Source organism: Limulus polyphemus, unplaced genomic scaffold (genome assembly GCF_000517525.1).
Source record: "Limulus polyphemus unplaced genomic scaffold, Limulus_polyphemus-2.1.2 Scaffold288, whole genome shotgun sequence".
In the NCBI taxonomy this organism is placed as follows: domain Eukaryota; kingdom Metazoa; phylum Arthropoda; class Merostomata; order Xiphosura; family Limulidae; genus Limulus; species Limulus polyphemus.
This window is the reverse complement of record NW_013665898.1, coordinates 76,069-99,701: the sequence shown is the minus strand read 5'-3', so window position 1 is coordinate 99,701 and position 23,633 is coordinate 76,069. Positions and strand designations below refer to the sequence as shown.

The 23,633-nt window shown below is 33.7% G+C and overlaps 1 protein-coding gene across 1 annotated transcript in view; it reads right to left on the bottom strand.

Annotated features, from left to right (window-relative positions):
• The window catches only part of LOC106457063, a 60,458-nt gene extending 40,833 nt beyond the window's left edge, over nucleotides 1-19,625 (bottom strand). Inside the window, exons 1-3 of the mRNA XM_022382882.1 lie at nucleotides 19,527-19,625; nucleotides 11,407-11,782; nucleotides 6,449-6,653 (exon numbers count right to left, since the gene is read on the bottom strand). Of these exons, the coding sequence (XP_022238590.1) occupies nucleotides 6,449-6,653; nucleotides 11,407-11,775 (574 nt within the window). The 5' untranslated portion in view covers nucleotides 11,776-11,782; nucleotides 19,527-19,625. The remainder of the gene's footprint in view (nucleotides 1-6,448; nucleotides 6,654-11,406; nucleotides 11,783-19,526) is intronic.
• Between the last annotated feature and the right edge of the window lie 4,008 nt (nucleotides 19,626-23,633).

The window sequence follows — 23,633 nt, the reverse complement described above, 5'->3', positions numbered from 1 at the left end:
CCAGAAGTTGCCCTGGCTGAGCCAATCTCCTGACATGAACCCCATCGAAAACCTCTGGGCTATACCCAACCGACAAGTCAAGAAATAACCACAAAAACCAACTTCGAAGAGCGATCTACTCCAAGTTTTGAAGCAAGTGTGGGCCAAAATCCCACAATCTAAAATTGACAAGATGCCCCAAATACTCAACAAACTCCACGAAGCAAAAGGAAGATCTACTAGATATTAATTAAATTATAAATATATCAATTCATGTGAATATGACTGAAAAATTTCATTTTTTCTGAAAAGGTGGTGTCTATTTACTTGTGACCATGCTGTGTATATCCATACAACCCCTTACATATGCCTAGGCATTCAATGTGCAGTGCAATAGAAATACAATGCATGACAGATTGACATATGTATGTTTATTTTTTGCAATCCCTATTACTTCTTTTTAAATTTCTATTTTTTAACCAACTAGTTTGTTAACTTTTTAATGTCCATTTTGTGGACAATAGTATAGTTTACATTTTATGCATATAACTCAATTATCAATGTATCACGTGTTTGCATGCATGTTGTAGTCAATTATAGTTAATCCTTTAGGTATTGTTTCAGAAATGTTTTGCTGAAGATCCACAGAACAAACTGACCAGACTACAGAAGACAGTAGTAAATAAAATAACAAGATATAACTAGGCTGCATGTTTGTAAACAATGCATGTATACATAGTTATGATGCATGTGTGCAGCCATGGATCTTTTCTGTTTCTGGCTCCATTACTATATAGCTGAGTTGCAAAGTTAGCTAGCTGTACAAGTAGGTTTTTATAGCTAGCTATATTTCCCCCATACAGCACATTGTACAGCACACAATATATAAATTGTGTGTGAATTTGTGGATACATTTATAGCTATTTGATATTTGTATTAACATAAAGTACTATAGTTCTTTACATAGCTATAGTATACAGTGTATAGGTATATTTGAATTTGTAGCTATACATACTGCATAATGTAACATTAAATATTGGCTATTTATATTGCAATTAAGTAGCTACTAGTTATTTATAATTATAATTATTCATTAATTATCCAGTTTTTGGTAAAATATTCGTAGCCATTTTTTCTGTAGCAGCTTGTAAACTATAATCAATAAAACAAGGCTGGAGACACTGTTACAAATACACACATTGCTTACTTTAATAAAATGAAGTAGTTCTGACTAGTATAAAATGGTGCATTTCTGACTAGCATAATGATGCATAAATGGCTATTAAATTTCTGCGATGCTTGAATGGCTTCGAAGAGCATATGTTGGTAGCAAAGAAGAAACTTAGAGGGTTGAAATCTTAACTTTCAAGAATCAACATTAAAATAGCCCTACAACCTTCACATGAGTTTTTTTAGTAGCTGTGCATAGATTTTGGCAGAGTATACATAGCTGCTTTTGCTGTAGTAGGCTTCTGTGCTTGAATGGTTTTGAAGAGAAACTTGGCCAGTAGCAATGAAAAACTGATAAAATCTCTCCTCCTTCAAGCATGAACATAAAAATAGCCCTATGATCTGCAAACGAGTTAAATAAATTTGTTTAGGTTTGAATAAAATATTCATAGCAAATTTTTCTGTAGGCTTGTGAAACAAGAATAATATGAATAATAATAATATGAAGAACAAATGGATGAATTGAATTTTGACTAACTCATAAAAATCAACTTTTTTACTATTATCAATATTTTAGCAGCCTTAGCAATTGAGATAGAAGGTCTTGGGTGTTGTTTCAAGAACAAGTCTGCTTTTTAAGAAGGTTTTTGCCCACATGTTCTATTAGAACTTGTGTAATTTCCTGGGCAGTTCTTATTTTGAACCACTGTCGTGGTTCATGATACATATAAAAAAAAAACTTTACATTAGGCAAAGCTGATAAGTATGTAATTTTTTATTTTACTTAGGAAAAATAAATAAATATTACAATAAAGGAAGTATATACATAAAAACAAGAATCTGTAGTATTTACTGCTTCCTACAGTTTGTTTGTATTTGAGTAAAAACTGAAGATAAGCCTCATTGAGTATTGCAAACCTGGGTGTCCAAAAAAGGAATTTGTGTGACATTTTAAAACAAATATATATATATATCAGTAGCTAGAATAGAATTTATAAAACTACTACAATTTATCTGAATATCTAAGTAAGCTATAAATAGGATAAAAAATTTCATTACATATTGAAGCAGGAACATGATAGCAGGCACATACACAAAAAAAAAGATCTATCAGAAACTGTTGTTCTATAGGTGCAAAAATCAAGTAACTAATAAGCCTTTATGAATAGGAAATCTCTGCTTTTATTGGTTGTAAGCATGTGCATCAGCCATGTAAAATTGATTAGCAATCAAACATGACAATTTGAGAGAGTCGGAGGGGCTTCTCTAGTGGGTTTGATAAATATATTTATATTACAGAAAATAAAGGAAGTAGGAGGTGAAAGTTTTAGATCATTGCTTGGATTTATGTTAACTTTGTACTCCTAATTGGTTTCAACTGCAACAGCCTGTTTTTGAAGTTAGTAAAATCTGAAGTGGAGAAAATAGAGCTCAAACATGTTACATTACAGATTTACAATTTGTTATAAAATATATCTTTTTCAAATTAAGAGATTAAAACATTAATAATATAAACATTTGAGTTATAAGCTATTTTTTTCATACCAAATATCTTTACATACACTGATAATAAAGTTGTTTGATAAAATTTTAAGTTAATACTGTAAAAGTTGTAACACGAGTGAAAGGGCCACTCCCATATACACATAAGTTAAACAGACCAGTTTTATGGCTTTAAGCAACTACCTTATAACACAAAGCCATACCAAATACCAACCATTAGCAGTCACCTTATGAAACAAATTTGGGATGTCACGTTAGAGGATGTTTTTAAAGCAAAGTTTAACAGTAGTGTAAGGAGAAAGAATAATCACTTGTACTGTGAAACTACTGTAACTGTTGTTTGTTGAACTTGACTAGATATCTGATAAAGTAAATGGTTTTGATATTTGAAGTCCAAGCAACATATATATATATATATATATCTGTTAGGCATTCTTCTTGATAACCTTATTGTGGTTTATCTTCAAAAAACAAACCTTTCATCAATAGCGATTGAAAACAGTTGTTGATGCTACACACTGATTATATAGTTTAACTCTTTAACATAATTATAGCTTATGTCCTACAGTTTTGTTTTTTGGTGACATTCCTGAATGGTTTGAAGTTTGGCAAGCACCCTGGAACTTGAGGCCATGCCTTAATCTTCAATGTTAGATCCAGCATACCTTGAAAGTTTTGTAACTAATCCTAATCTTGAACACGCTTACTTTTCAGTATATACACTGGGGAAGAAGAAGAAGCTGCTTTCTTTGTGCCACCACATAAAATTAATATGCTACACAGTTCTCATTTCACTTAAAAATCAACAAAGTAATACCAAGGCTCTCTGCATTTGAAACCACTTTTAATACACAGCAGACAACGGTTATCACTGAATCACTGTTCATGCTACTGATAGTAACAATCATCAACTAAGACAGAGTCTAAGAAATAAAATGAAAGGTCTGTGCATGTCTAGTTAACTGATTAATGTCAAAACAACACCTCGTAAAGCATGCTACAGGTTAAATTTTAAAGAAGCATTGAACATGTCCAGTCAGGAATAGACATTTTATAAAACTATTTTGTTTATGTAGAAAATTATTACTGACCCTTGTACACACTTTATACATCTAACTACAGTGTGAGTATTCATCTAAATTATTATATAATTCTTTGTTAAAGTATTGTTATTGTATTCCACAAATCTGTAATTTATTTTTATTTTGTTTCCCAAAATTTCAAATTTACTTTTATATTTGTCCTAGTGTTCTTTGAAGCTAATAAAATTGTTTGCAGAAATAAATATATTAAATACTCAATGAACATATATTTGGTAGTTTGGCCAAATGACCAGATATTTGGTATCAGTCTCAAACATTATCTGTTGCTAGATTTACTGACTGGTTAATTGTTGGGCTCATGAAATTTAAATAGTTGGAATAATCAAAAATAGTAATAACTGGAAAGAATAATTTTGATTAGTTGATTATTTTTGCAAGTTGTAACACTAATTGATTAAGCTCAACAACCTTGAATTAATCAAAAATAATAAGGAGAAATCATAATGGCAATATTTTGATTAGTTGGACAGTTGAAAAAAATCAAAGGAAGTAATAACTAGTAACATTAATTTCAATTAGTTGGTTATTTTCATGCCATTAAATCAATTTACTTGTAATTTTGATTAATCAGTCATTTTACACGATACTAATCGATGTAATTAATGCATATATGTAATTGAATCAAGATAATCACACATCTCTATCTATAATTTGATATTTTACAGGGAAATTTAGTAACTTGCACATTGTTGCCTTAAAGGTGGTGCATCCTGTAGCACATACACAGATGACTTACTGTAATGTGCATTGTGGCACATATACTGTTCCTAATATGTACTGTAACACAAGAAGTATTATCTTACTAGTTATACAACACTGGTAATACTGGTAGAGCATACTTTGGGTTTAATTAATACTAATATACATACATTGTTGTTTTACTAGCAATATGTACTATAGCACATATGCTGCTATCTTACCGAGAAAGTGACAAACATATGCAATATTCTATTACAGATGGTGTATTCTGTACCATAAATTTTGTTGAATTACTGATATAATGCTCTGTAATATATACACTGTTGATAATTTGCACTTCTGTACAAACACTGCTGTCTTACTGTCGATACGTAATGAAGCACATATGTTGTTGTCTTACAGATAATATGTCATATAGAACATACACTGTTCTCTAACTCTACTGTGGCACAAACATTGTTGCTTACTGATAAAATGTAAAAATACACTATTGCCTACCAGATAATATGCTGTCTTTTTAATAATGTGTCCTATAGCATATGCATTATTGACTTGCTCATAATATATATACTATCAGTGGCTTCCAAAAGTCAAGTAATTAATATAAAAATGCATACAAGTCCACAAAGGTGCAAGACTGAAGCACCAGATTCAGACCACAATGTGCAACAAGAAATATGTAAAGTAGGTTCCCATCAAAATATGTAAATTAGCATCTCTAGAAAGACACATGGATGCAGACCCTCATTCATTTCAGTTCTGACTCTGGCAGGACAGCCATGTAACAGTCATTTACACAAAATGTATAACCATTATTGTCTGAAATATTCCTTAAGATGGAGAGCTATTGGTAAGCTTGAAGCTGAGCAGTCACAGACCCAAATGGCTAAATAAATGAGTGCAAGCTGTATGGAGATACTGCTTGAAGACCAGTACAAGGTTGACCATGGGTCATAAATCCAGCACATAACAGTTATCTCACTTTTAGCCCAATGAAACAAATCTTCTACACCAAACCAACTGTCTTTGGATCTCTGCATGGCAACAGAAAGATTGGTATCAGCTTTTATAAACTTATGTGACAGGTTACATGAAAGATGGCTCTATGCAAGATGACCAATGATGTATATTCTCTTAATCCATAAACACAAACAGGAACAACTGAAGTGGTCTTGACACCTACCAGTGGAGGCATGTTTTTTTTACACTTGGGCCAGGAGTCAGTTTACAGTGTGACTCATCTGAAGGAAATGTGAAATATGCAAACAACCCATGCACATCATAAGATATTCCTATAGTGGTGGAGGTTTGACAGCCTAGGCTCAAATTTCCATAGATGGGCATGCATTTCTTTGAGGGTGGTATTTTTGACTGGCCAGAGATACAGGGATGAAATCCTTGATCTCTATATTAGACAATATGCAGGTTCAAGAGGAGATAACTTCCTTTTAATAAATACTAATGATCATCCACACAAAGCATGTGTTATCTGCAAGACCACACCATCACCTGTATGAATTGGTCAGAATGTTCTCCTGACATCCATTCCATACAGCATGCTTGGTGTACTCTAGGAAGTCATGTTGCCTCCCCATAACCCCTCCATGATATGAAAACTGCTCTGATATGTCAATGGACTCTTGTGCCTTCTGCTCTCATAGATCATCTAATAAAAAATATGCAGACATTGTGTGTTGTGTATAACTTCTAACTGAATATCATTTCAGAGGTTCTTGCTTTTCTCACTCATTAAATTGTATTTATACTTGTTTTGTTATAAGTTGTATCACACAGACATGGACAAATAATCCAAATCTGGTGAATAAATCTTGCATCATTTTGTCATTATTTGTATTTTAGGTTGAACTTCTGGAAACTAGTGTAAATATCTTACTGGAAATACATACAACAAACTTAAGATTCTTCATGCCTAAGTGACCAATTTTATTTGCATTACAGTTGTTTAATAAACTTTCTAAGTAAACTTAGAGTACCTGTAATTTTTCCTCTGTGAAATGCCTCTCCTTGAGCTTTCCTAGTGAATAAGAAAGGCTGTGGATCAACTACTCTGTTGGCTTGTAAACATGCATCAATGAAATCCTCAGTAACAACAGGTATGTTGTACTTCAAAGCTTTATTTAGTCTTTCCCTGACTTGATTCTTTTGACTGGAGTCTTGTATATGAATAACAAAATGACTCTAAACAAGAAAAAAATTAAATCCAAGTCACATCTAGGATCATGAATATGTATAATAATAATGTCACTCTAAGCACAAAAACATTTTGTCAACTATGGTATTATTATAGATAACAATATTACTCTAAATAAAGCATTAATTTACTTAGGATAGTGTGGGACACATTATCACTCCAAACAGAAAAAAATAAAGTATACTCTCAATAGAATCTTTTATCTATTTGCATTATCCCCATCTGCTCTTATCATAACATTAGTAAGGCTCAGCTGTCAGTCTATTTTGTATCAAAATTTATTGCGAGGAAATTAAATTTGGTAAAAAACTTGGGTAAAACCCCAAACCAAAGACTGAGTATAAATGGTTATGAAATCAGATAAACAGTCCAAATTTGGTAGCCTTTGTTATTTTACAACCTTAATGCCATGAATGAAGTCTCAGAGGAGCAAAGAGGTTAGAAACAAATTATGTTAAGCCAATGCTATACAAAAGTGACATTAAATATCATGCATAACAAAGGTACCTCTGCATCAAATATATGATTTGTATGCTATAATTGAATATAGTGGAAGAGGAAAACCCATGCCTCCAATTGTAGCACTACTTTTTAAGCATTGGTGGAAATGTTTGTCAGGCTTTTGATATGAAAAACAGCAACACTCTAAAATGAAAATACAGTTCTCTTGTATGGGATCTTAAGTATGATAACATCAACACTCTAAAAAATATATACTCTCATCTGCAAATAAGATGAGTTAATTTTCTTACAGGAAAATGTATTTCTTGTAGATACTCACCTCTGTGCAGTTAAGCAATCCTTCACACACATCTGCTTCAGAGATTTGCATTACACTATTCTTTAGTGAACTTCCACCTAATCTCATGAGAATTTTTGTGAATTGTATTACTGCATGATGACATCATTATGCAGCAAAAGCCCTCCACCAATAGGAGGGTGACACAACTCCTTATGTACTAACTCCCTATATGCATTTACACTCATGAAAATTCATTCTTTTACAAGGCCAGGAATACTAAGGTGCACCATAAGTGGAGAGAACTGGTAGGAATGTGTTTGCAGAGGTGAGTATCTATCAGAAATACATTTTCAGGTAAGTAAAATGTAAATTTCCGAGACGATACCATACCTCTGCGCATAGTTAAGCTAGAATCCCACACTGAAGTGGTGGAGGTGCCAGTGCAAAGATTTATCTGAATTAATTCCTTTCAGAAAGCTCACAAAAGAAGCCCATGAAGTGTGACATCTGATGGCAGATGCTCCACAAGGGCACATCCATGGGAAACTGCATCTCATCTCTTCCAGAGTACACTCTTTGCCAGGGAAGAAGAGACAAACAAGCCACATGTGTTGCAGGGATGGGTGGAATAAGAACATAGCCATCTGACTACTTGCACACAAGAGAGCCAATACGTGTAACATGATGGGGCATGTTCAGACCAACACCAGCTGTAGGAGGAGAGCACAGTTGTCATGTCATAGTGAGTAGTATGGTGCGTGAACACCTCGACTCAACTGAACAGACATTAGCTGCAAGAAGAAGGCATGGATTGTTTGTGCATATTTGCCTCAACTCATCTGAACAGGGTATGCCCAGAGGAATTGAAAGGGGTAGCAAGGCATAGATGAGTGGAGTCCCCAAGAGAGAGCCCACCCAAGTTGGAAGTGAAAGGACCATTCCATGGGCAGAACATAGTCCAGCCTAAATAAGAGGTCCACAACCAGGTTCATAGTGCCTGGTACATGACAATAAGAGGAAACTGTTCAGAATTGGCTCAATAAAGAAGGTCAAAGGTTTGAAAGCAAAAAGACTGGACTGGGTACCCCCTTGGCAGTTGATATAGGAAACAACCTTAGAGTTGTTGGAATGGATCATAATGAAATGATCCATGACTACCAGAAGTTCGAGTGCACTGATATGTAGAAAGGACTTATCTTGGGTTCCTGAGACCAATGTGAAATTGTTGTTCAGAGATGCTCCCCAACCACAGTAGGAAGCATTGGTGAAGAGGGGCAGGTCCAGTTTGGGTGAAGATAATGGAACATTGATGGTGATATTGGATCAGTCCATTCACCAATATAGATCCTGGAAAAGTAGATAGTACAGGAGAACCACTGAGTTTAAAGGTTTCCACAAGTGGTTCCAGTAGTTGTGCAAGGACCATTGGAGGAGGAACATATTTGCACAACCCAAAGAGATAAGTAGAACCTGTAAAGCCATGGTCTCCAAAAGCAAAAAAAACACACATGCAATATAAGTAGGATGGATAGGCACAAATTCTGGTGACTAGTAGTTCCATGGCCTATGACAGATGGGAGAAGGCTGAGCAGAGCTGAGAAAGAAATTGAAAAACACTCCCTGGTGAACAAGATACTGAATGTAATTTGTGGAAAAAATTTGTAAGTGTTGACAAACACCACTTTCTCAAGATGTTGAAGATAGATGGGATTGGATGGAGGTGTAAATGAAAAGGAATGAGGGCTGAGAGGGGAAAGGGAAGAGAATTTCAGAGAAACTCCATGGATAGGAAGTAAAGTAATCCCTCTGTGACACAGTTGCACATGCCATGACAGGCACCCACAGAACTGACTTAACTTAGTTGTCACTGATAAGCTTGACAAGTCAGACATCAGGTAGAAGTCAGATGGGTAGAATAGGAAAGATGGGAAGTGGGAATTGAAAGACAGGAAACAAGAGACTAGTTCAAAGTGCAGAGTAGTGGAGGGCTAAGTTTAGGACAATGTGGAAACTAAAAAGAAAAGTAAGGATTGAAGATGAGTAGTCTCAGCTCATAATTCAATAAAAATCAGAAATACCCCCAAAATCTTTAGGGCAAAGAAAAGGAGCTCAGCAAAGATCTCATAGAAAGGAAGAAAGAAGTCAAACATGGAAAAAAGAGAGTATCCCTATCCAAATATTTTTAGCAACAAAGATCCAAGTGAACAGAGAAATGGTAGAAAAAGTGGAACAGCCACAGTGGTGAAGACAAGGGAATGAGAACTATCTGCAGCCCTCCTCTGTGGTATAAGGGAGTGCCTCAGATTTGAGATGTAGAGAGAACAGATAAAGAAATATGGTAAGAAGGATCAGGCAAAGACGAAAGTACTGGGCACTGGAAGGCAAAACTGATGCCAAACAGGTGAGAGAGATTCCAAATTCACACATCAAGAAAGGGAATTCAGAATGAATGAAATCTAGGATATTAGAGACAGAAAGACAAGGAAGGTGAGGTATAGTTGGTGAAGGAAGAAATCAGCTTGAATGCTAATATTAGAAAAAGTAAAATAAAAAGTAGTTAGGATTAGGATTAAGAAGTAGGGAGCAAGAAGAATCATATCACACAGGGGAAAGAGAAGAATGATACATAACTGTGAAATTAAGTCTTGATAATGAAGAAAGTTTGAAGGTTCTGTTCAACAGGGAGAAAAGTTCCTAAAGCATAACAAGGAGGAGGAAATAAACAATTAAATTCATCCTCCTCCTCATTCTCCCATCAAAACAAGGGGAAGGAACACCTGAAGAATGGAATAGAACTAAAGGTCCTGGTTGCATAAGGGAACCCACTGCCTTATGCATCATATCCTCAGTTAACGTGCCTCCATAAGCCATAATTGATACATACCCTGTGTGAAGATATTGTTCATTCACACAAGTATTAAAAGATGTTACATGAACTAGCTAGTTCATAGTTTGCAGAAATAATGAAGGGAATTAAGTTCCTTAAACATTGCAAATCTCATTAAATTGAAAAAAAAAAAACATTATTGGTGGAAGGCTTTTGCACGATTCACAATAATTCTCCAGAGATTAGGCGGAAGTTCACTAAAGGTTAGAGACATGTAAATGTCTAAGGCAGATGTGTGGGAAAGATAGCATAACTGTGTGAAGAGGTGTGGTTTTGTCTGAGAAGAAATAGAAATTATCCTCTCATCTTTATTCTAGAATATCGATAACATCACTCTAAACAGATAAAACATAGTATTATTTTAATTACTATAGGATATTCAATCCAAATAATAACATCATTTTAAATAGAAAAAAATAAACATTTTTGCAATGAAATAACAACACTAGTACTCTAAATACAGAAAAGTGGACATTTTCTCAATTGAAATATTGTATTTAGATAAGAACACTACTCTAAAGAGAAAAAAAACATGTTCTCTCAACTAAAGTTTTGTATAATGTAACAATAAAAGAAAATTATACCCATAATCTAAAATCTAGCCTATTATCTTAAAATTCAATGATTAAAAGTTGCAAAAAATCTGATCCTTTTCAAACTGAACAACATGTGATAGTATTATGAAGTGCAAGCCCATAAAGAAAACACATCATATGAATCCCCATCTTACCCTTTTGACAGCCAGGCAAACTTTATATTAACTCTACTTTAATCAATTAAGAAACTGCAAAAAAATGTAATTATATTTTCCTATGCTACACATTTCACATTCACTACTTCATTGTAGGTTTTCATGCTGATGAGGGCTTTTCTTCTCTTTCTTATAAACTTGGTACAAAAATTGATCTTTAATAATATGTGATGTTCAAAATAACTGTTAAAATATTTACACAATGAATCATAAAACATAACTTTAATTTTATTGTCACAAGTCCTAACAATGATCATGACTATTTACTCTCCTGTTGTTTTGGGACAGAAAATTTTTTTCAGTCATAAATTAAATAATCCCTCTAAAACGACATACAGTAATTAACCTAAAGCAACTCACCTTGTTTGTAAGAATGTATGACAACTGACCACCATTATCCACAATTTTTTTCTTCAACTTTTGCTTTTCTTTCAGACTAAGTGAAGAAGGTATGTCCAGCACAATCTGTTGACCACTAAACACATTGTTCTTACTTTTGACATTGTCAACATAATTTGCAGAACTTCTAATTGTTTGTTTTATAATAGTGGTTTTAGTTGCATCTGCATCATTTCTTTGTTGTCTAACTGAAGTTGCTTTCAATGATAAAGAAGTCGGTGGTTTAAAATCATCAGCTAACAACTGTAGGTTTTCTGGTCTAGTACAAGAATCTGGTTTTCCTAAAACACCCAGTAGAGGCACAAAAGCTTCCAAAATTGATGTCATCATTCCAATTCTAAAATAGTTAACATCAAATTAAAAAATACTGAATAACAAAAATGTTAATTTTTCTCTATTGGTAAGATTTTAAGATTAATTAGAATGCATTTCAAATGATGCCAAAAACATTAAATAAAATAAAATCCGGGAACATAAAATACAAGGCTTACACAGTTTTCCTGTAAACTAAGAAAATGGTGTTTTAAGTGCTTTAAATATTTATCTTATTTTATCAATCCCAATAATTTATCTTTTACAATGAGTGTTTATTTATCACTGTTAGTTTTAGTTAAAGATGACTGAAAAACTGAAAATACATGTACCATATTAGTGAAAATACCAAACTGATAATTTGATGCACTTTAATTACTATGGGTGCTAGTTTTCTTTATTTAAAATTTTGTTGGACAATCAACATAATTTCACTATGGGAAAATCTTGCCTTACTAAAACTTGAAACATTCTTTGAAGAAGTTCCTGTTTAAGTAAATTAGGGTAAGGTTGTGGGTGGATTTGACATATCTGGATTTTCAGAAAGCATTTGACAAGTGTCACATAAAATACTTTTTATAAAATTATTATAGGTATGTGTAGAATAAGATAGATTTTTGGATACAAATATAGCTGGATGGAAGAAAGTAGTGGGTTGTTATATATGGAGTTCAGTCAATGTGACAAAATGTAACGACCACAAGTGAACTACTGGTCCATTTAGACTGTCCCATTCAAATAACTAAATTATAAAAAAATATTAATGTCATGAGTGAGATTCTTTGAGATTGTGTTAGGGCCTTTGCTCTTTTTGATTTGCATCAATGACATAAATAAAGAAATGGTCAAAAAGTTGTTGATATAAAGTAATTGGTGTCAATGGCTGCAAGGATGCTGCTGCTTTACTAAATGATTTAGATAATTTGATGAGTTTGATGAATAAATGGATGGATTTTAATTGTAATAAATGCAAGGTAATGCAAGTGGGTTATCATGATTTAAATTATAACTTTGATGGCAATAACCTTAACAGTGTCATAGTAAAAACAAATCTTGGTGTTCTGGTTGTTCAGTCTCTTAAGCAATTCAAGCAATGTACTATTGCTAGTGATGTGGCAAATAGGATATTAGGTTGTATTCACAAAAATAATGAATACAAGTCTCAAGAGGTTATCATTTCTTGTATAGGTCACTTGTTAAGCCTCAATTGGAGTACTGTGTTTAACCTTTGGCTTCTTATCTTAACATAAATCTTATGGACAACAAGAGACCTCTTTGTCCATCTGGGATGTCTCATCATAGAGGATATCATTTTATTGTGAAAGTTACTGGTCAGGCTACATTTGGAATATTGTGTTCAGTCTTTAGATCATTTAGTAAGTTGGGCAAATAAATGACAGATGGGTTTTAATTATAATAAATGCAAGATAATCATGTGGGTTATCGTAATTTGAATTATAAGTATAATTTGGATGGGAATAACCTTAACGGTGTCATGAAAGAAAGGGATCTTGGTGTAATTGTTGATCAGTCTCTTAAGCCATCTACAGAAATATTGAATACAAGTCTAAAGAGGTTATAGGTCACTGGTTAAGCCACATTTGGAATAGTGTGTTCAGTCTTGGGTTCCTTACCTTAGGAAGGTCATTGAATTGTTGGAAAGGATTATAGGAATGGTGCTTGGTATGGAGGGGTTGTCATACAAGGAGAGGTTGAAATCTCTTCAAATTGTTTTCTCTCTTTAAGAGTTGGAGGGGATATAATTGAGGTGTTTCAAAGTGTCAAGAGAATTAAGAGTGTTGATTCATTATAATTTTTTTCATACTTAACAGTGAGAATAGTAAGACTAGGGGACACAAATATAAATTTTAGCAGGGTAGGAGTCATCTTCAGCTAAGACAATTTTATTTTTCTAACAGGGTATTTGGCTTTTGGAATGGGTTGCTTTCGGATGTTGTAGAGGCAGTAAATTTAAGTGAGTTTAAGAGAAGGCTTGATGAGTATATGAATGATAAGGGCTGGCTCTCAGTTTTTTTTGTTTGTTTGTTTTTTATAATAGTTTTAGTTTAGAGGATGGGACAGCCGAGATGAACCAATATGTACCATGTTGTCCCTAAACATTATGCTATGTTACCTAAGGAAGTGGTATGTGGAATGGAAAAGTTGTCATACAAGATCAGATAAAGATCTCTGAAATATTCTTTTGAAAAAAAAAAGAGTAAGGTGATTTAATTAAGGTGTTTAAAGTTGTTAAGAAAAGTCATAGTGTTGATACATCATCTTCATTTTGTACCTAATGATGGGAATGGTAAGACTTGGGAACACAAATATAAATTTTGGTAACGTATCATCTCCGGCTAAAACAGTCTAATTTTTGTAAAGGGTAGTTGGCCTTTGAAATGGATTGCATTCAGATGTAAAGGATTCAGTAAACTTATGGAAGTTTTAATGGAAGGTTTGATAAATATTTTTGAAAGATAAGGGCTTGTTTGATAAGTTTAATTTAGGGAATTAATAGCCTAGATGGACCATCAGACCCTTTATTATCCTTAAATTGTCTTATTTCTGATATACTGAATCATAACATTACACACTTCCACTCAATTATAGTCAGTTCAGACTATATATTGAATCAGCATCGCTAATTCATAAATTATTTTACAATTCTGATTAACAGGGATTACTTTTGATCAGAAGTTATTAATAAGATGACAAATTACGTAAGAAAAAAGTAATATTCTCTAAATTGGTTTGGATTCCAATAAAATTAATAACAAGAAGGGCACTAAGTAGAGCACATACTTTTGCCCGACAGCATTTATCATATTTGTCTCTCAAAGAATACAAAAATGTGTCCATATGTTTGTCGTTTTCAGACACAGACCATTTTTGGTAGAACAATGAGGAATAATATTCTACATATGTCCACTAAGTTCAATCAAAAACCAATAACTTTTGACTGAGTTATAGGGCAAAAATAGTGTGAAAAATAAGTCCCCATGTTAACAGATAGGGATTTTTTTTTAATAACCTTGCTGTGACCTAAACTAAACTCCAAAAACTAAACACTCCTAAGTCAGGTCATAGTCCAAATGTATACCAATTTTCGTCCAAATCCATTGAGCTGTTTTGGGGAAATCTTGCTGAGAAAGACACATACAGGGGTAGAAACATAACCTCCATCCACCATCAGTGATGAAGGTAATAAAGCTGAACTTATTTGATAGCATTATTTATACATACTTTTTCAAAGTTTCCTTAATATTCACAATTTTGCATTTTAAAACCGTACAGTACAGTTGAGAAGAAAGCAGTTCATATACTTAAGAATAACTTCAGGCTTTTGTCATAATTTCTCAAATAGACATTTCTTGTTACTTTAAAATGTGTGACATCAGTACATAGCACTGATTTCAAGTTGAATAAGGAGTTTCATATAAGTTTACTATAAAGCTAATGATAAACATTTATATAAAATGTATTTATTACAAATCATGTAAATTAAGACACTCAAATAAACAGAACTTGGACTAGATCACTTACCATACTTATCATACCATATATTTGAACCAAATTTTCTAGATGATATTTAATTACACACTTCAGCAAATATGGATTATATCTGTAACAAGTATTCATTTAATAAAGAAGTATTTTTGGAAATTACATAGTGACATTATTTGGATAACCACAGTGTCTTCAATGAAAATGCACTTTTATCTCTCACACACACAAAACAATTACATTCAGTCGCATTTATTTCTAACTAAATGTAGTGGGAGTTTGATTATAGGTATATAAAGTAACTAAAATGGGCAAGATTCAAGATTTTTTTCTTTACTATTAAATGTATACATTTTGTCTCACTAGATGCATTTTCAGTTTATCATAAATTATTTAATTACTCTATGTATACTGAAATAAGTTTTGCTTGGGTAAACAAGCTTTAAAGTTCATTCACCAGTTTGTAGTTTTGTAATGACTTTTAATGATCTCAATCATACCATAAAACAACTTTTTTAAGTTATTAAACATATCAATAATATTAGTGTAGTAGTTCAACAAACCTTACATTAGAGTTAGCTTAGACATGAAATTACTCATGCACACCACATATTACTGAATATAAACTTGTCTTTATTACTTAAAGACACACACAGTAAATGTATTTCTACATTTTAGTGTCATAAAAACAAACAACTGCTTCATGTAAAACAACATACAACAAATATTAATTGCTCCAGACTAAATATAGCTGTTATTATTTAAAAAAATATTTTATATCATGGTGAGTTTAGCTACATCTTTGGAATATCTAAGATAGCAGTATCTTTTTACTTAAATTTAAAATCCAATGCCATAATATTTCTTACTCTGTTCAATTTTGCAAATACATGTATATTACTAAAATTTCAGAACTTAATAATGAGTTGAAAAATGTAAAAAGAAAGGCAACAGAAAGCCATCCAGTCCATTGATGTCACCTATTCACTGTTTGAACAACCACTAGAATCATTTTTTTTTTTCAACAAGCTAAAGACAGTTTTATTTTTTCCAACAAGCAAAATACAGTTTTATTTTTCCAACAAGCTAAAGATAGTTATTTTACTAACAGGGTGATTAGCTTATGAAATGAGTTGCCATAAGCAAATATGGAGGTCAACACTTCATAGTAGCTTGATAGGGGAATTAACAATTTCCTGAAAAATAAAGAGTGGGTTTAAAGTTTTACACTTCCCAAGATTTGACATGCAAGGAGAGCATGGAAAGACCACATGATGCATTGTTATCCATAGGTCATGTTAGTTTACAACAAACATCCAGGTTGACTGGAGTCCATTAACAGAAACTTTGTTCCTTTCTCTCGCTCACCAACCCTACCATCCAATTAGTCTTTCTTTAACCCCTTAATCTTAATCTCCTGTACAGCACCTTATTAATAGCTTTTTGAAAGTCTGAGTATGGCAAGCTAATATCCTTTCCGTTGTCTACTATAGCCTACTAATGGTCTGTGAGATGCACAGTTATGGGCTGCCATGGCTAGGCCAGGTGGTCCATAACTGTCCTAAACTAATGAGTTATCAACTGAATAAGTAGGACTTTACTATTGTGCCCAATAACTAAGTGGGCCTTGAAGTGCAAAGGTTGAGAAACACTGGTGTAGATAACAAGTTATATTCTTATAAAAAAGGTAGCAAATTAGTAAGGCATGTGGACTCTATTTTATATCATATTTCACTAACTGATTTTAAAAAGGAAAACTATTTTAAAAAATCCTCTAATCGTCGGTACTAATGGCACTTTATATCACAATTTATATTTTCTATTTATTTTTAAATCAACTATATTTTGGGTCTTCATACTGTGTCACTTTAACCCTCTAAAATGTACCAGAATGCACCTTTCTGCTTCATTAAAAAACTTACTGTTCAAACTAGGCAAATGTGATATGGTCCCATGCCCCACTATATTCCAAATAATCAATAAAGCTGAAAATAGGACTATGCTATGGGTGAAGGAGAGACTTCTGATTCTTCAAACGAAGCTGAAATTAAACAAGCAACAAATCACTACTAACTTTTTACACACAGTTTGATTTAAACATTCATGCTCTATTGTGTAATTTTACAAAGCTTCTTTTATAGACTCTAAATAATTTTTCTCACTACAGAAGTAAGATTAATTTACCTATAATTTCCTGGTCAATTCTTATCTCCTGCTCTAAAAATAGTGGTAACATTAACAGTTCTTCAATGCTCAAGCATGTGCTCACTAGCTATTGACCTACCAACAATACAACAAAGAGGCTCATATATCTGAACTCTGACCTCCATTAAAGTATTGAGGAAAACCTTGCATGTCCCTGATGCTTTATCTACTTTTAATATTTTTACTTACTACTATGGGATTAATATCATATTCTTCAAATCAATTCCATAATTTCCCATAGAATTTTGGAAAAAGTGGGGGAATCCATACTTATCTCCTACCAAACTTGCAGTTCTCAAGATACCTTGAAAACAGCCCTGTCAAAAACACTTAGACAAAATCCTAGATACACCAGTGTTGCTTCACTAAAACTACATGCCAGTAACATTAACAACTTACCACTGTTGAAGTAAAATTCTAAATAGAGTAAAAATTTCTGGCTTGGTAGTGAACTTCAATTTAATTCCCCTGGCTTAAAATAAAAGAAAGATCTACCAAATGGCTTCTTAGACTTATAATACAAATACTGTCTAGGAAATTCTCTATTTCAGACATATAAATGAAATGTCCAAGCAAAAAATAATTTAAAAGTAATTACTTGCATATATAGATCTCATATCAAATACCTGACACTAAATCTTCAAGGTATGACCATGAATATATCAATTTTTATGAGAAATATTGATATCCATGGTTTGCTCTATAACTAGTGGCCCGGCATGGCTAGGTGGTTAGGGCACTTGAGTCTCAATCTGAGGGTCACGAGTTTGAATCCCTGTCCCACCAAACATGCTCACCCTTTTAGGTGTGGGGGCATTATAATGTGATGGTCAATCCCACTATTCGTTGATAAAAGAGTAGCCCAAGAGTTGGAGGTGGATGATGATGACTAGCTGCCTTCCCTCTAATCTTTCACTGCTAAATTAGGGACAGCTAGTGCAGATAGCCCTCATGTAGCTTTGCAGAAAATTCAAAACAACCAAACTACAACTAGTATAACTATAATGTATCATGTATGCCTGATAAACACTGTGCTTTGGAAGCTAGAAGATACACTAAAATTCAAGTGCAAGATATTATGATTATGAATAGCAAGTACAAATTGTTCCTTAAAATCATTCAATACTTATGAACCATGCAGTAATACCAACAGTAACAGCAACCCAAAATACATTTAATGATTGTTTTTTGTTAGTTTGTTTGTTTCAATTTACTTGACATATAATAATATAGCCTAAACTAAAGCTTAACGTCCATAGTATATGTTTGGCGAAGTACTTTGATTTTCTTGGCTGAAGTTGAAACATAATAACCATACATAAATGTAACTGATTTATTAATTGTATCATCGCACCTGTGTATAACAAATGACACTATGTAACTACATTGTCCTACAGAAACTAATGCAATAATTAGAAAATTCAGTATTACTGTTAGATAGTATATTCTCATATTATAATAATAATTACACACACACACACACACACACAAGTACTATGAGTATGAGACATATATATATATATATATACATAATATTACTACTAATAATAATAATTACACACACACATATACATATATATATATATATATGTACATAAATATACCTACTGAAGTTGTTCTTTGAAATGACTTTAAAGAGAAATTACCAATATTAGGCTGAAGTGCAACGTTATAACATATATAATTTAAAATTAAAGACCATTAGTTTCACTTCCTTCCTTGCGTAACATCACAGCAATGTCAAGCTTACCACAGAACTAACAGAAGGTAGTAATGACATATAAATCACCAGGTGTCAAAGCAACTGTAAAATAAATACAATTTTTTGGCATTTTTTCTGGACAAGAAAACAGTTGTGCTTAAAATTCATCAAAGTATTATATATGTTTATTTATTAAGATATTATATTTTCTATTGGCTCGACGTTTCGGTTACGGTGGTCTCCACATTTTTATGTTACAGGCAGGGGCGTAACTCTTATAAACTCAAAAATGCAGTCCGTTACACATTCTTAACACACACACACACACTCTTTTTTCTTTAAGAAGTTCACCACTTACTGTTTGTTTGAAGTTAAGCACAAAGCAGCACCATGGGCTATCTGTGCTCTTCCCAGTATGGATATCGAAACCCGGTTTCTAGCGTTGTAACTCCGCAAACACACCGCTCTACCACTGGGGGCCACCACTTACAACGCTAAAATCAATAGTTCGATTCCCCGCAGTTAACACAACAGATGGGCCAATGTGTCTTTGCTTTAAAACAAACTAATAAATAATCACTATTAACTTTTATCATAAGAGCATTTATCTATCGAAGTTATATTATACAGCTTGTTTAAATTTATAAATAAATATTAGCAAATTGCAGTAATATTTTAATGCAAAAATGTTCAATACCCGCGGTGGCCACAGAAAAGATAGCCCATTATGTAGCTTTGCACTAAACAACAAACAAACAAGCAAGAAAAAGAAAAACACAATGCAACTAACCTTGTTGTGATATTCTGAATGCAGATATTTGGCAATCGCAGAGCCGGATTAAGCTAGTGCTGGGCCTGTAGCATATGATATAAAGGGGCCCTAAATTAAAAAAATACACATAACTTTTTTTACTTGCATAGTAAAGTAATTAAATTTTTTCATTTGCTATACAGCCAGATAATACGATAAATATGTCTGACATTTCAGTAATAGTATTACTTACATGTATTTATCAATTTCAAATGTCAAAAGTAACAAAACTACAATTTTAAAGTGACATTTTCTGGATGTAGCATGAGAAAATTTGTTGATGACACTGGAAATGTGTATTTCATGCAGAAGTTCATGTTCAACGCTCATTAGAGTGAGATTGTTCGACCTGTTTTGATCCATGGTGCTCCTTAGTTCATTTTTAATCCTTTTCAGTTTTGAAAATGAGCGTTCTCCACTGCAGTTGGTAACCATGAGTGACAAATATATGCGCAAGGCAATTTCTACATTTGGAAAACAAGACTCCAAAGAATTGTCAGTACGGTAAAATTCTACAAGGTCTTGTTTGGCGCTAATATGAGAAGCAAGATCAGTTTTATGAAGTTCAGCAAACTGCACAAATTCTTCACCAATACTATCTTCTAGATCTTCCGGATATGATTTGATAAGATTTGATTATCTCTTTACAATCTCTTCAGGTGTAAACGACTGTAATTGACGAAGGAATCCAAATACACCATTCAACTTGTGATAAGCTTTCTGGTGTTTTGACACGGCAGAAAGCAAGCTATCAAAAATGGCAAGAAATGTTCGGCTGTTAAACTTATGAGAAGGCGTTTGAGATTCAACAAGTGGATTAAGAGTGCTGGAACCACTGAAATCATCATACTCGCGATTTCGCTTGTGTTCTCTTCGAGTTTGTTGTTCACAATTTTCACACTCAGTCAGATCCTTGGCTTTTTACTCAATGTCTGAAAAAGTAGACCGCATAGCTTGAATATATCCATGCAAGGATTCATAGAGTGCACAAGCTGTGTTCAAGTCTTGGCCAGAAGATTGCAAAGAAGCACTGGTAATTTGAAAACGCTTTAATACTTGATCCCACAATATGACCATTATTTTTGTTTCCAACTTCATCATGGTTAAAAGTAGTCCACGAGCCTGTTGTCGACACTTTGCCTTCTGATCATTGTTATTTGAAACGTCATCCAATACTTCAATTATTCGTTCTAGAAGTGTGCGCCAATACTTTTGTTAAGTCTCCATTTCTTTCACAAGTTGGGAATCCGCACGTAAATCTTTGTTTTTGCTCATCAACAATGAAATTAAAGCCTGTCGGTGTGAGGAACTTTCTTCATATCGAAGTAATAGATAGCTTGCATTTTTCCAATCATTAAACCCCTCTTCAGTAAACTTTAATGAACATCCTGAAGTCATAACCTTGCATGGGAAACAGAATAGGTTTCCTTTGCTTTCTGAATAGCATAACCAATTTCTTGCATGTTGCTTGTTTGTAGGTTTATGAACATGTGTGAAATAAAACTTCTGACAGTGCCGAGGTTTCTTTTCATTGTCATACAATCGCATGGATGAAGAGAAGTCACTATTAGCATGTTGCCATTCATTACTTCCCTTGGCTATCCAATATTCACGATCACAATCATCTAGAATGTTTAACCATTCACCAATATCATTAGAGTGCTTGTTCTTTTCTCTTGTTCTTTCGCATTCAATAGATGCTGGCTGTTGCTGGATGCCTTCTGCTGCACTAGTACTAGTTGTTCCTGTATTTCCAGCTTCAGCTGTTATAGCACCACCACATTGAACATCAAAATATTCTGTCAACTTACGTGTTTTTGATATCACAAGTTGGTCTCTTCTTTCTTTTTCTTCCTTCACTTTACGTTTTGCATTCCAGAAGCATAATGACGTCCAATATCTCCGGCTCTACTGCTCATTGCTACCTGCAATGGAAATAAATTTCAATGAAATATGCATTTAAAAACTTCAGAAAATGAAAAGGTATCATTTGGCAAGCGGCAAGCCAAGACCATATCAACAGCTTATATTACAAAATCTAAGTAGCGGTATTAACAGAGTGAACAATGACAAAAGGTCGCTGTCGTTTACATCATGTGACATAGTGTACCATAATATCATGGCAAAAACCAAAAATTGTCATAGGTCACGTGAGAAATCTCCGAAAGAAAGGTGATAATTGGTTAAAATCGCTTTTTCATAAACGTTGAAGGCAATATAGTACTATAGTAATAGAGCAAGTGTAGAATCATTGAATCGGAATTGATAGCTTGCATGCAATTAGCGCTGGGTCCTTGAAAATGCGGTACCCGTAGCATATGCTACTTTTGCTAGTTAGTTAATCCGGTACTGGGTAATCGGCAACAGTCCCCTCAAGATTTCGAAAAGATTGGCTAAGTTTCAGATTAAGACAGTTTCATGTTTCTAATAAGGTGAATAACCCGTGGAATGAGTTGCCGTCAGCAGCAGTAGAGATCAGAATTTTAAGAGGAGAATCGATGATTTCCTGAAAAATTAATATTGATAAGAAATTTTTACTATTCCTAAGAGTGGGTGTGCAAGGAAGCCTTAAAGGGCCAAATGGTCCTTTGTTATGCGCGTATTGTTAAGTGTTATTATCTGTTTGTAAGTTTTCAAGATTTATTTTTGTGCACTAATGCCATTTTGTATTGCAATGTATATTTTTATGTTTTTCATTCAATTATATTAAACTTTTGAGTCACTGTCACTTTAATCCTCTAAAATGCATCACAATGCGCCAATTTGGTTCATTAAAAAAAATCTAGTCACCATAAATAAGCTCAACTATGTTGCACATTCTTAATTTGGTCATAAAATTACTTTAGATACACTTACAAAAAAAATGCTGTTGACAACTAACAAACCTTGGCATCTCTGGAGAGTGTATTCCACTGCTATCTTCTTGATGTCTTGTGCTATTAAGTTTTAAAAGATTGAATTCTTCAGGATATTGTATTTTTCACAATCCAAGGGCTTTAACCAGGGAGAACAGTAGTCGGGTCTCCTAGAAGTCCTCTCCTGAATGTTGAACTTTCGTCAATGCTGCAAAGGTTCGTGGCATCATTCTTGTTGAGGCTGCAGACTCAAAAAGAGGTGATAGAATCTGCTGCACTCAGAAAACTATTGATAAAGTTCTCTCTCCCTGAGAGTGTTGATCTCAGAGCACAGAAGGCATGCTGTGTTTGAGGGTTATTGTAATGGCTTCAAGTAAGGTGAATCAGATACTGAATGGAGGTAGTTTCTACAGGACTCCTAGGCCTTTAGCGATCAGAGTAGCCCACCCCCAGCTCTGAGCACGGGCACCTAAGAGAGACTTAGAGTGATGCTGGTGGATGATGTCCACCAGCCTGAGCTATTTTGCTGGCAAGTTAGACAACAAGCAACAACTCGTGAAAATAGTGATCCATAGGATAATCGTGAGCTTCTATTTGATGCAAGGTATACTGCTCGGGCTACCATAGGTCATGGATAGACCTGGGGTCGTGCAGAGCCCGTGCTCTTTAGTAACTCATCAATTTGCCATTTACTAGCAAGAACCTAATGCTCATCCAATTGTAGGGGTTACTGGGTGTTCCAACTACACTATTTGCATAAAAACGTTTATGTGGCAGCCACAGGTTTAATGCTTTGAGA